At 40.3% G+C, this 14,285-nt stretch overlaps 1 protein-coding gene across 2 annotated transcripts in view; it reads right to left on the minus strand.

Annotated features, from left to right (window-relative positions):
• Positions 1–8,383: 8,383 nt before the first annotated feature.
• The window catches only part of DHRSX (dehydrogenase/reductase X-linked), a 766,480-nt gene continuing 760,578 nt past the window's right edge, over positions 8,384–14,285 (minus strand). For both annotated transcript variants that reach the window (XM_082244855.1, XM_082244854.1), the window contains exon 7: positions 8,384–8,609. In XM_082244855.1, the coding sequence (XP_082100981.1) occupies positions 8,424–8,609 (186 nt within the window). In that variant the 3' untranslated portion in view covers positions 8,384–8,423. The remainder of the gene's footprint in view (positions 8,610–14,285) is intronic.

Consider the following 14,285-nt stretch of genomic DNA (forward strand, 5'->3'; position numbering starts at 1 on the left):
AGCTTCCCCAGCACCCCCTAATATTTACCTTAACCCCATCTCTATTCAGCGATGTCCACGAGTCCCGGGACGCTCTCTCCTGATTGGCTGAGACACAGCCGCTGCACCATTGGCTTCCACGGCTGTCAATCAAAGTCAGTTAGCCAATCAGGAGAGAGAGGGGGTGGCCCTCGAATGGCAGCTCCATGTCTGAATGAACACACAGAGCTGCAGCTCGGCTCGGGCGCCCCCATAGCAAGCTGCTTGCTGTGGAGGCACTCGATGGGAGGGAGAGGCCAGGAGCAGCAACAAGGGACCCAAGAAGAGGGGATCCGGGCTGCTCTGTGCAAAACAAAATGCACAGGGGAGGTAAGTATAACACGTTTGTTATTAAAATAAAAAAAAAAAAGACTTTACAAAGCAAGCAACAGACTTGTATTGTGGGAAGGAGCAGTAAAGTGCAACTATTCTGTAACCCTTCTGAGCAGCAAGCACAGCTTGGCTTAAATGGAACATTTTACAATAGAATAGTAATATGGGGGTTGTCATAGATTTTTAGGTGCTACTAGTTCCCTGACTGTCATACTGTCATACTCATCCTATACTGTAGCATCTCTACTTAAAGTGTATATATATATATATATATATATATATATATATATATATATATATATATAAAATATATAAAACTTTTTTTCTTAAGCGACTAAAAGACGTTCAAAAAATCCTCTGCCAGTTTATTTCTTGCTGTTTGTGTAACATGGGAGAAATTTTCCTTCACTTCCTGTTCCAGAGAGGTAACAGGACGTATGAGGAAATCTCTACAAAGAGAGGGAAGCTGTAACCCAAAAGGTAGGCAGAAGTCAAAGGACTAGTCATCTGTAATGAGTAAAAAAAAAAAACAATCAGCACTCACAAAAATGCATACGTTTTCGTAATGATCACCAAAAGCATAAGATAGAAATCCACTCCTATATCAATGAGGCATGTATAGGAGTATTAATATTATATAGCTCAAACTTTTTTTCTTAAGAGACTAAAAGAGGTTCAAAAAAATCCTCTGCCAGTTTATTTCTTGTTGTTTGTGTAACATGGGAGAAATTTCCCTTCACTTCCTGTTCCAGAGAGACAACAGGACGTATGGGGAAATCTCTACAAAGAGAGGGAAGCTGTAACCCAAAAGGTAGGCAGAAGTCAAAGGACTAGTCATCTGTAATGAGTAAAAAAAACAAAACAATCAGCACTGACAAAAATGCATACGTTTTTCTTAATGATCACCAAAAGCATAAGATAGAAATCCACTCCTATGTCAATGAGGCATGTATAGGAATATTAAAACACAAAAGCCACAGCAACAGTTACAAATGTATCTGGTAGTGTTGCAACAAGTACGGTAAATGTAATAAACTCACTCACTTGCTGCTATTTCTTGGTCAAATAGTATCCATTTCTGAAGCCAAGTAAACAATGTTCTATTGAAGTGGTATTAGATGTGGGGCTACAAAAGTTATTTTTTTCTTTTTCACTTGGTGATCCAGCCAATGAGTATGAAGTATCTGGTGAGGTCTGGGATGTTGTGGAGGCCTCTTTTGCACCTTCTGCCCAACATTTCTGAAGGTGGAGTCAGAGTGTGTGAGGGCATAGAGTAGCGAGAGTGCTGGAGTAGCTGGCTGCTCTTCAGGTGGAAGAAGCTCAGGTCTTCAGGACAGAACACTGAAACAGCTTGGCACCAGAGCAGGAGATGATGGCTGGAATGCAGGCAGTGACCAGCGGCAGACGGGCAACAAGGGACTGATTCAGTAGGCAGAGCAAGTCCAGGAAGCAGGCCAGGGTTGGTAACAGCCAGGCAATGCAGTACAGAATCAGCAGGCAAAGATGAGTCCAGTAAACAGGCCGAGGTCAGAGAGATCAGATGAACAAGGTTAATGCAAGAGCAAATGCGAAGTCTAGGAAAAAGCCAGATCATACAAACGTAAGCAGGTTCAATGGATCGGGTCTCAGGTACAAGCTGAAGACCATTCAGCAACTGCTCATGTTAACAGACCAGTTTAAACAGAGCACTAGGTGCCAAACAGTATGCTCACGTGCACGCGTATGTGTGCATGTGCATGCACAAATTCAAGCATGATGAACTGAAATAACGAATTTATTGCCTCTTTGCGTAGTAGTATGAGCATGTAAGCAATGCAATGAAATGCAATGTCCACACTGGTTTTCTGGTGCTGGGAATATGGTTTACCTTACATTAAAGTCTGTATTTTTTTTAACTTTTAACCAGTTCAGCTATTTGGGTGTACTATGTACGTCCAAAGAGTGAACCTTTGATCGCAAGCTGATGGTTTCAAAGTGAAATTGATGCGGCAGCAAAGTGACATTGATGCAGATAGCAATTACTTTAAAAAAAAAAAAAAGAAAATGATAATAAAATATGTTAAAAAAAAAAAACAGACTGGCATAAAAGAAATGTTAACATAAAGCAAAAAAAGGTCAAATTTAAAAACAGGAAGGTATGACAAAAATGATTTCCCTTGAGAATGGGTCACATCTTACTGTAACTAGGGGGGAGTACTTCATCATAGAAAAGTTAAGCTAAACAGCACAGAGTCCTTGTAAATTGTTCTGAATGAAAGCAAACCACAACTCTAAATTCAAATAAAAAAGGTAATTTACTGAATCATGCTTTTCATTTAAAGGGTCTCAGTACTTGAATGATTCATATGTTCTTATTTATGGTAATGCATTATATTTCAGTGCATATAACTGGAGCTGGCGTGACCCCAGAATAATTGTTTTAGTGCAAAAATGTAGTCCTGGTGTTGTTATCTGATTTAAATTACTTACAATGATAAAATAACATTTATGTGAGTTTTCATTATTGAAGAAGGTATTAACAGCTGACCATTTTCCATTTTTTTCCAGTTGTGGTCTGCTTTTATTATAAATCTATTTTGTAAGATAATTGAATAGCACATGTAGAAATGTTATGCTCTCTATAAGAGAAGATAAGGATGGAACATTGCAATTACAGTTTACCATAATTATAATGCAATCGTAACAAAGTAATATAGTTAAAGCTCTTACTAGTCACGACGCACCAGTGACACATTTAAATGTTGCACAGAAAAAATAAAATAGGCTTTTAAATTATGCTTAAAAAAGTCATGTTTCACTAGGGTTCCAGTGTGATATACCTGAATTCTCTGCCTCATGGAATGTGCCTGAACTTTGCCTTCCTTTTGTATATTCCCCAAACATTCCCAGCCAACACCAATATATGTATTTTATCACCAGTATATGTATTATGATATCACCAAAATTGGCTGGCCAGAGATTTAGTACTATGGGGCTCTTTAATGTCCTGTGTCAACTGGCATGAAAAAAAAAGAAGGAGGTAACTATTTGTGCCTTTTTATGCTATGTCCTTAACTACCTGACCTTTGGAAGATTTGCCCCCCTTTATGACCAGGCCATTTTTTGCAATATGGCACTGTGTTAATTTACCGGACAATTGCGTGGTCATGCAACGCTGTACCCAAATACAATTTGTGTCCTTTAGAGCTTTCTTTTGGTGGTATTTGATCACCTCTGTTTTTTTTTTTATGTTTTGCACTATAAACAAAAAAAGACTGAAAATTAAAAAAAAAAAATAAAAAACAATATATTTTACTTTCTGCTATAAAACCTAATCTAAAAAAAAAAAATGAAAAAAAAAAATCAAATTTATTCATAAATTTAGGAAAAATTAGTAAATGTTTGAAATGTACACCACTTGTAGATTTGTTTTCTTACAGTGGAATGATTACTTTCAAACATTTGGTAATTCTTTTAAATCCCTTGTCAGACCCTTCCACAACCTTTCTGTGGTTCTGTGGGCCTTTCAATTTTGGCATGGTGACACCACAATCATCGATAGCAAAAGGAACACCTGATCCTTGATGCCTGAGGTTTAAATAAGACAGGTTCTACCTGCATACTCCCTAAGGAGGTTCTAGTTATTGATTGGTGATAAATGTAGGGATGCACTTACTTTTTCCATGTGACAAATCTGCATTTTTGGTATTTAGATACGGTATGTATGAATACACCATTTCAATTGTCTGTGTCATTTATTACCTTAAAAGATATGTAGTCACTGTTTGAATTATGATCTGTTAAAATATGTTGAAAAATATGTGGAAAAAGTCAGAGCTGTAAACCAACCTATTGATATAGACTGTATTTATAGGTATGAAATCACAATAATCTTACCAGTTCTTTCAGAGCCGGTTCACATAGGCGCGACCCAACTTGCCGGGGCGACCTGTGAAGTCAATGCAGGTCGCTCCAGGTCGCCCCAAAGTAGCTCAGGACCCTTTTTCTAAGTCGGAGCGACTTGTGTCGCTCCTATTAGAACGGGTCCTGTGCTAATCTATAGCAGGCGACCCGCGGCGACTTGTCAGGCGACCAGGTCGCCTGACAAGTCGCCCCAGTGTGAACCGGCTCCTAAGGAGTAGAATTTCAGTTAAGGGTTAAAAAAAAAACAAATATGGTATACTTATCTGCTCTATGCAATGGTTTTGCAAAGAGTAGCCTCAAACCTCCTCTTCTTGGGTCCCCCGCCAGCGCTTTTGGCTCCTCTCTCCAAGTTGTTTGTTATGGGGGCACTCATACATGCTTGCTCTCGAGCCTGATCTGGGTATCAATTGACACGCAGATGCGGCTCAGCCCTGCCCCCTCTCCTCGCTGGCTGTGATTGACAGCAGCAAGAGTCAATGGCTGCCGCTGCTTCCTCTCTGTTCAATAAGGAGAGAGAGCAGAGAAAGCCTCTTCTCTCAGGCACAGCGCTGGATCAAGATCGGGCTCAGGTAAGTTCAAGAGGGGCTGGGGTGGAGTAGCTGCATGTAGAAGGTTTTTTACCTTAATGCTTTACCCTAATGCGATGAGGTAACCTTCTGTCCTTATACAGTAAACCCCCCTCCATCGCGGAGGTTACAATCCAGACCCACCTGCGATAACTGAAAATCTGCGAAATAGAAATACCCTATTTAAAAACAGATAGGTACTGTACAGTAGATGGACTTCTGATGGTCTTAAATCCCCGTGTAATTTCTTCCGCCCATTGGTCTGAGGAATGAGCACATCTCCACGAGCAAAGCATGCGTTCCACTGCAGCCTCACACTAATTCACCTCTCCTGATTGGGCTCCCCCCATTGGCGTCATCTCCCTGCTGCTGGACAGTCGGAAGATGGGACAAGCCACGGGACCAGGAAGAGAGCCCCTGAGCCGTGAGGACACATGTCATCTTCAGTGTAAGTCTGCTTATCGTGTGTGAATAAAGTGTTATCTGCTGCGCGATATACCGGGACTGCGAAAACTGAACTGCAATAGAACGGGGGTTTACTGTAACCACTTTAAGTCCCTATTTACATTTTTACAGTGCATTTAACACAAGTGTCAATGTGCGTTATGTCACACTTCATTGAATGGGCTGTCATAAAAGCTGCATATAGCCAACATTGTATATCCAGCAAGCTTACCAAAAATGGCAATCACCCCAATTTTCAGCTAGCTTTTAGAATAAGGGGTTTACTTGGATGAGATTTGCATAGAGAAAACAAAACAAAAGTTTCCTAGCACACTTAGCAGCTAACAAAAAACGAATTACACTGTCCAACTGTTGGCTTTAAACATATTCCAAAAATATGTAAGGAAGCTACACTGTCTCATCAAGGGCCCTCTGTATGGTGCAGTCCTAAATCGAGTCTATGAGACCCTCTATATTGCAAAATATACAGTATAGCATTGGCTAAATTAAGGGCAGGTATGCCTGGAGGAAGTCCATTCCTCCTTCAATGCACAAAGACACACCAGAAGCTCAACATGGCACAATGGAAGCTGAATGCATCCAATGTGTCCCCACACCAATTCCAGGAAGTGAAACAATGCAACCACCCCATAGTATAAGTAGATTTAGAGTAAAGTGCAAATAGCAAGGCTTTACTTAGAGCCTGGGGTTGGCCTTTAAATGACATAGAATCACAAAAAAACTCTAATAAACTCATACCCAAACAATATGCATAGTGCAGATATACATGAGAATCATCCAGAAACCATTTTTCATCTCCCTATTAAACTGCTGAAAGCAGATTGGCCGCTATGGGGTCAACAGGGTTACCTAAAGTTGTACTAAAACTAAAAAAAAATTTGTAAATTGGTGATCCAGCCAGTAAGTCTGTTATTTTCCAACTTTTTTCAACAGACTAAGCTGTCCAGGCAAAGTAGCAGTTAGAGGGTTGAGACAAATCATTTACCACTGAAAAGTGTTTTTACAATGATATGCTTTTATTAATTTATGGAAAACCTTTATCCCAAATGCAAAAAAAAAAAAGTGCTGTAATTGCTTACACAAATCAACCATAACATTGTGATGACCCACCTAATATTGAGTAGGTCTCCCTTTTGCCCCCAAAACAGCCCTGACTCATCACAATATGGATGCCCCTAGACTTCTGAGTGTATGCTGTGGTATCTTAAGTCCTGTAAGTTGTGCGGTTGGGCCTCAATGAATGAGACTTGTTTTTTCTAGTAAAAGAGACAAATCTCTGCTGACTTCTAGCATCCATTCATATGCAAGAGAAAAAATTCATTTTTCTTTGCACATGATTGGATATTCTTTGGAAACAGGATTGTCACTACATTTCACTGAATTTGAGTGTCCTGAATAAATAACCCTGCAAGTGGTCATTGGTAATGATGCAAAGGTTGCATATAATAATAACACAATCAGTATCTCTTAATTTGAACTACTTGTTGAGTCTTTAATATAATTATAAAGTTTTAAATTATTTCTGGTTGTACGATTACCATACTCTTAAGATTTCAGATTAATCTTTAAAATGTCTTATTACTGCCAAGTGAATGCTTAAAGCAGTTGTAAAGTCAGAAGGTTTTTTATCTTAATGCATTCTATGCATTAAGACAAAAATCCTTCTGTGTGTAGCAGCCTCCCCAGCACCCCTAATACTCACCTGAACCCCATCTCTGTCCAGCAATGTCCGCGAGTCCCTCGGTCGTCTGGACTCTCCCTCCTGATTGGCTGAGACGCAATCAAAGTCAGTAAGCCAATCGGGAGAGAGAGGGGGCAGGGCCTAATGGCAGCTCCATTTCTGAATGGACAAACGGAGCTGCAGCTTGGCTCGGGTGCCCCCATAGCAAGCTGCCTGCTGTGGGGGCACTCTGTAGGAGGGAGGGGCCAGGAGCTACAAAGAGGGACCCGAGAAGAGGAGGGTCTGGGCTGCTCTGTGCAAATCCACTATACAGAGCAGGTAAGTATAACATGTTTGTTGTTTTAAAAAAAAAAAACAAGACTTTACAATAACTTTAATGAGTTCATCATAAATTTTAAGGCTATAAATAGGCTATTTGTGCATGAAAGGATAATTTTTACTCTCTATCAGGGGTGGGGAACCTTTTTTCTATTAAGGGCTATTTGTATATTTATAACATCGTTCATACAAAATTATAAACTTAAAAATTAGCCTGTTATATTTGGTCAAACATTTAATAACTCACCCCTAATGTGATGGCTGGAACTGCGTCTCTTTGGTGAGGTGTGTGATGTTCGCTGATATTGATGATGTTGCTACTCGCAACTGGTTTTCCAGGTCTTCAGTGGAGCGCAGTCAACCCTTTGCCGTGGTAAGTTTTGAAAAGAACTGCTGTGCTGTGGGTGCTGCTGGCTGGTACTGCTGGCTCAGGCTGGCAGTACTGACTGTTACTGCTGTAGGTACTGCTGGCTCAGGCTGGTAGTGCTGGCTGGTACTGCTGTGGGTACTGCTGGTGGGAAATGCTGGCTAAAGACTCAGGAGCGGTGCCGCTCTGGAGGAAGATAGAGGTTCCTGTATCTCGGTCAGTCTCCTCACAGGCAAAGTGCATTCTTTCAGACAGAAAGGAGCCGGAACTATACAAGAAACATCGGCTCCGTTCTGACAGCTCAGCTCTGACAGACAGACCAAGCGGCACAGGGGGCTGGACCAATTGATTTCGGGGGCCGCATATGGCCCACGGGCCGTAGGTTCCCCACCCCCGTCTCTGTATAAACTCAAGTACCCTAAACAAGCAAAATGGTAAATGGTAGTTTTTCTAAAAAGAAAAAAAAAATACAAGCTAAACCTGCTTTATTGGTGCTGTTGCCTATTATTTATAACACAAAAAAGGCCAGTTTCCTTTAGAAAATGGCTGTAAAAATCATTTTGGTTGCTGAAAATGTATTTTGTGTACCACATATAGTCATCAGGTATAATTAACAAAATAATAATCTGCGCTAATGTTTTAACAAGCATTTATTGTTTAAATATTTTTCACAATTTTCCTGGTACTTTCTCCACAATGATCCAATATTTTGTATAGAAAATACTGAACTACTGTATATGTGGACATAACAAAACATAATAAGCAAAACATTTTAGGTTAAAGCAGGAAGTGCAGCCATCTTGCAGCTTTCAGCCCATAGCTTCTTCTGAACCTCTGTATTATATGTTGAATCTGCAGATTTTATCCTTTGTCCATTATATAAATAACAGCCACCAATTCCTTCCAGGTCTGGTGAAATGGAGGCATAGATGGATGTGAATGCACCTTCTTCGGCTGTCTGCAAAAGAAAGAAGATATGAAATGGTTTTATATTTAGGAAACAATAGTCCTATATACTTTGTAAATTAGCAACCTGTAATTCTAGCAAACAAAAATCAATAAATAGTGGGTGACATTGTGTTGTGTTTCTCCAAAAGAATATTATGGTAATCTGTAAAATAATTAAATCTGCACTCCAGGCAAACAACATAAATTTATTTTACAGGTTAAATGGGATTATGTTTCTGCCCATGCAGTTCTGACATGTACTCTACCCTTGCAAAGAACAGTCCCCAAGGCTAGTAAGAACTAGAGAAAGGCGAGTAAATATACTATAATCGCCTAGCTTCTATACTGCAGAGGTTGATGTCAACATCCTTCTGATGAGATACCAGAAAATGCTGTTTAGCCCAAATTTTGTGAGAAGATGAGAAGACACTCCAACACAGTACAGTAATGTCTTGATTTGGAGTACTCAGTATTCCCCGGATCTCATCAGAAGAATAGCACTGCAGGAAGGTAAGTATATTTACTAACCTTTTCCCCCAGTTTTGTTTTTAACTTTACTTTAGCATTTTGCAATTGAGGAGGCCTGAATAAATAAATGGACCTTGAATTTTTAGTGCAAGATCTGCTTTAAGATGACAATTGAATAGGAAATGATGATACACAAATGCAGTAACCTATAATTACTACCTTAGAAGTCCAACTAACTTGCTAACCAACAACCCACTCAAAAACTTTTTTTCGTTCTCTCGCTGAACACTACACCACATAAATCATATTAAAAAGAAAACTACTGTGCACACAGATAAGAAAACATATAAAACATTTATTTTTGGCTTTTTAAAAGCCCTTGATAGGTATTTCCCACTGATTCTGTTTACTTTACTGTACATTTTGCATGACTAAACCTCAGTAACAGTAGATGAGAAGCTAATGAAGGCATTTGAAGAGCTGTTTAGTTATTCATCAGTTGGCATTAATATTTCATATTCTGTAATATCATTTTTATAGTTATGTGTTGTTGTTGTTGGGGATGTTGTTGTTTTTACTATAGTAAAATCAGATAAACATATTTTGCAGCAATTTTGTGAATTTATTTTGCCTTTATATTTGAGAAATTTGATTGGGTATTTTAAAAGGGGAAGTTGAAACACAAATGAAATGACACAATCATCCTTATTTAATAAAGAGGTTTTTAGAGTGTATGTAAACCCTCAATCTTTTTTTCATTTTCTAGAATCATGTTTCTTCAGCAAATAATTGATTAGGAATATCTTGTGTAGCACCCTCTAGCTAGTGTGCTAGATTAGTGTACATAGTTGTCGGTGTAGGTAAACTGGCCTCGCTGAGAGCCAGGCCTGGGCCGAATCTGGGTCAGGGATATGTCTCAGGGAGGCTGGATGACTCATCAAGCAGCACCCCTGGTAACTCTCCCTGCTATCTGAAACCTTGGAGAAGCATCCAGAAGTAGAGGGCGGAGTCTGGGGGAGCTGCTTGGAGTATTGATGAGGGCCCCAGCCAATCCCCAGCAGGTGGGCTGGCAGGGGGTGGGCCGCTCTTAAATACTCTGGGTCAGGCCAGTAAGGGTCAGTCGGATGGAAGATGGAGAAGGAGTGCTGAGAAGGATGTTGGTGGCCCTTGAGGGTGACCCCTAGTCTGGGGGGGTGACCTCAGGCCTGGGGCTCGTGTGTTAGAGGGACCCTCTACAACACACAGAGAATATCCTTCTTGGAGGCATGGGGCAAGTGTGAGGACAGCAGGAGTAGGTCAGCATGTGCAGGAGTTCTCGAGGAGAAGTCAGCCGGGTGGGCTGGTGAGTATTCAGTCTGGGAGGACTGTGGGAAGTAGCCAGGAGGGCTAGTGAGAGAGACAGCTGCAGCCAGGTGGGCTGGTGGTGCATGAAGAGGTGGTAATGGGATCAGTAGCTACAGGAATGTAAGCTGGACACTGGACTTTGCTACACAACCAAAGGGACCAACAGTCCCTCCCTGTAAAGGGCTATGTAAGCTGGACACTGAACTTTGCTACACAACCAAAGGGGCCAACAGTCCCTGCCTGTAAAGGGCTTTCGCTTGATCTGGCTGAGTGCTTTTGCCAGATTTGCTAAAAGTGTCCCAGCTGAGTCTGTGTTGTTTTTCTGCAAGCAAATGGAGTGCTGGAGGAAGAGAAGGAGTGTATATAGCTGTATATAGAAGGTGCTGTCCCAGAAGAGTTTTCTGAAGTCAAGAGGGCATCCCATAATACCCCTTATCCCTTCAATAAAACAAAAAAAATAGACAAAGTGCTGGACGGTTTCCTGACTCAAGTGTGCCTGTGGAAATGCGGTGTGCCTGGCTGTGCAGGGTGGGGGATCCCATTTCATCAGCGGCTCCTATGTGGAGTGCATTACACTTGAAAAGTCTCTTACCTAGAGACTCTGCCAGGACCAGCATTTCCTGTTTCAGGCAGAAAACCCTTACCTCCTGCTGTGCAATTTGCAGTATTGTTGTCAGCCTGCCCAAGCCCATTCAGATGATCAATGGGCTGCCTATGGGATAGATAGAAAAATAGATCTGGGGGAGTCGGCGACCTGTCGATCATGATCTACCAGTTGATGGCAGCTAGGTGACAGGTAGATCACTCCCCCAGCTTGCCAATGTGCCATCTGCAGAACAGTTGTGTCTCATGCATAAACAGTGGGACTTTTGTAATTGCAGCAGGGTGGCGGAGTGAGCAGGAGGCAGCATTTACCAACATTGCTTTAATTCTGGCTGCAGTCCATGGTGGAGTGCCTATTGCTATGGGGGCACACAGAGACGAGGAGGAGCTTCAAGCACTGGTAGGGGACCCCATGAGGAGGTTTGGGGCTGCTCTGTGCAAAACCATTGCACAGAGCAAGTAAGTATAACAGGTTTGTTATTTAAATAAAAAAAATCTAGGCTTTACAATCACTTTAAAGTGGTTTTGGGGCTTCAGAGCCTTGAAAGCTTGCAGCCATCAAGTCAACTATAAATTCTGCATCCAATCAAAGTGTTCTTGATAAGAATGTGTGTGGCCATCTGTCTGAAAGTTGAAGGTAAAATGAAAATGGATTAATAACAACCCAAAGCACAATAGCAAATCCACCAAGACTGGCTCAAAAAGAGGAAATTAGGGTCTATGGATGGGCCTAGTCCTGATTAGAAAAACATTGAAATATTGTGGGGGAAATTGAAACCGGTAGTTCATGCATGGAAACCCACAAGCTGCATGGAGGAGGGGGCAAAAAATCCACTGAGGTTGATATCTGCTGTAGGGGGCAATACTAGCTTCTGAGACCAAGGATTGAATGATTAAAAATGTAATTTTCCTTGTGTTAATGTTTAACGATATAACCCTTATCTGTAGGCACTGTTTAAATGAAGATCTAATGTTTTTCTTTTTAAATATGCTTAAAAAGTAAACTTTCATAGGGTGTACATATTTTTTCACATCCTGTATAACATTTTGCATACACATGACACATTTTATATGTACTGTAATTCCATATTTCACAATAACTGTGCCAACAAGCAAATAGAGCTTCTGAAGATTGTGCTAATTGCAGGTCATAGATAGAAAAGCCTTGCTTTTCCAACAATAAAAGGGAGAAAACTTCCTGGTCCTACTCTATTACCATAATCTCCTTCATGATTAATAATGAAGTGAGAAAGGAAAAATACATATAGTGATCTAACCACACTTTAGTGCATGGATCATAACGTTCTAACATGTTTTCATATGGAAAGTAGTAAACAGGATGTTTAGACAGGTTTCAGAAAGAGGACAACAAACGGTGGACCTTCAAAAGGACGATCATTTTTTTACAATCCAAAGAGCAGGTAGGCAGTAGAAAATAGAAAAGTGACCTACATAGTAAAGCAAAAACTTAGGTTGCTCACAAGATTGGCAGAATAGGTTTACATATATTGTTTACATATACGAATTTCAAATAGGTATTAAATAGTTGGCTGACATGTCACTTTAATCATAGGAACAATATTTAGGGAAAACAAGAGAAAAGATCCTAAAGCACACAATGCATTAGAGTAAAAAACAACAATCTTCAGAACATAATTCATACTCCATGCATTGCACAAACTTGCTGCTTTTAATTCAAAGCATTTCCATACATAAAAAGTCATCATCAACACAAACATAAAAAATGATGATAATAATTACAAATACTTTTAATATCAGCATGCAAAGACACACCTTTTAAAATAAACACAAAGAAGAGTGTGATTAGCATTCTTTAATAACTAAACAGCAAGAAGAACCATCATACACATATCATTAAAGTATATATACGGAATATACTCTTACATAAAAGCAAGAATGGCTATAATAAACATGTAACTATATATAATATAAAAAAAAAAGGATCCACCTTGAAAAGAAAATGTTTTAAAATATATTTGGAAATCCAGAGCAAGCCACCTATCTGTAAATACATCAAACTTCATACATAACAGACTCATAAACTCTAGTACATAAAAGCAAATCATTATATTGTAGAAAAACTGGCTATATCATACTAATGTCAAACTGTAATCATGTAATCAGTCAGCATGCACAGCCAAAGCCTGAGGCGTTCTATCATTTAAATCGCAACAGAACCTTTCAAAGTCATATGGAAATTAGAACCCTTCAATCTCCATATCTCTCTATTGGCCACTAAAGCCACCCATACATGGATCAAAATTTGGCTGGTTCAGCAGGAACCAGCAGAGTTTTGAATCATGTATTGGGAGGGTGGTTGTACAGAAGTTGATCTACCCATCAAATTCTGTACAACCACCCTGCTGGAAAACCTATGCTTGATCAGTGCCGTCGGCTATACTAATCAGTGTTTTCTGAAGGCGGGGAGGTCTCCCTACTGTCAGATAGTGATGTCGCGAACATAAAATGTAATGTTCGCGAACGGCGAACCGGGCGAACCGCCATAGACTTCAATAGGCAGGCGAATTTTAAAACCCACAGGGACTCTTTCTGGCCACAATAGTGATGGAAAAGTTGTTTCAAGGGGACTAACACCTGGACTGTGGCATGCCGGAGGGGGATCCATGGCAAAACTCCCATGGAAAATTACGTAGTTGACGCAGAGTCGGGTTTTAATCCATAAAGAGAATAAATCACCTAACATTCCTAAATTGTTTGGAATAACGTGCTTTAAAACATCCAGTGTGTGTATACGATCAGGTATGATGTTGTATTGATCAGGTAGTGTAAGGGTTACGCCTGCTTCCCAGTGACAGACCAAACTCCCTGTTTAACGCACCGCAAACAACCGCAAACAGACCAGAACCGACCAAAATGGGACAGGAACTGGGCTTTAAGGGTTAGGGTTAGGTTTAGTGTTAGGGGCTAGGGTTAGGGTTACGGTGAGATACTTAGGGTTAGAGTTAGTAACCCTACCCCTACGCCTCTAATCCTAACAGTCTAACCCTAAGCACTAAAAATAACCCTAAACCTAGCCCTAACCCTAGCCCTAACCCTAGCCCTAACCCATATTCTATTTTTTTTCTGGTTCTGGACATGCTACAGAGCTGAAACTTCACAGGTACACTTTTCAGACCCCCCCCCCCCCCAGACACTAAATCACACAAAAAAAAGTTCTTAAAAATTGTCCTTTTTGATAGAGAGCCAATTATTGGAAAAATTTAAAAAAATAAAAATAAAAAATTTCTTT

The sequence above is a fragment of the Pelophylax lessonae genome (genome assembly GCF_965119305.1).
Source record: "Pelophylax lessonae genome assembly, chromosome: 2".
Classification (NCBI taxonomy): domain Eukaryota; kingdom Metazoa; phylum Chordata; class Amphibia; order Anura; family Ranidae; genus Pelophylax; species Pelophylax lessonae.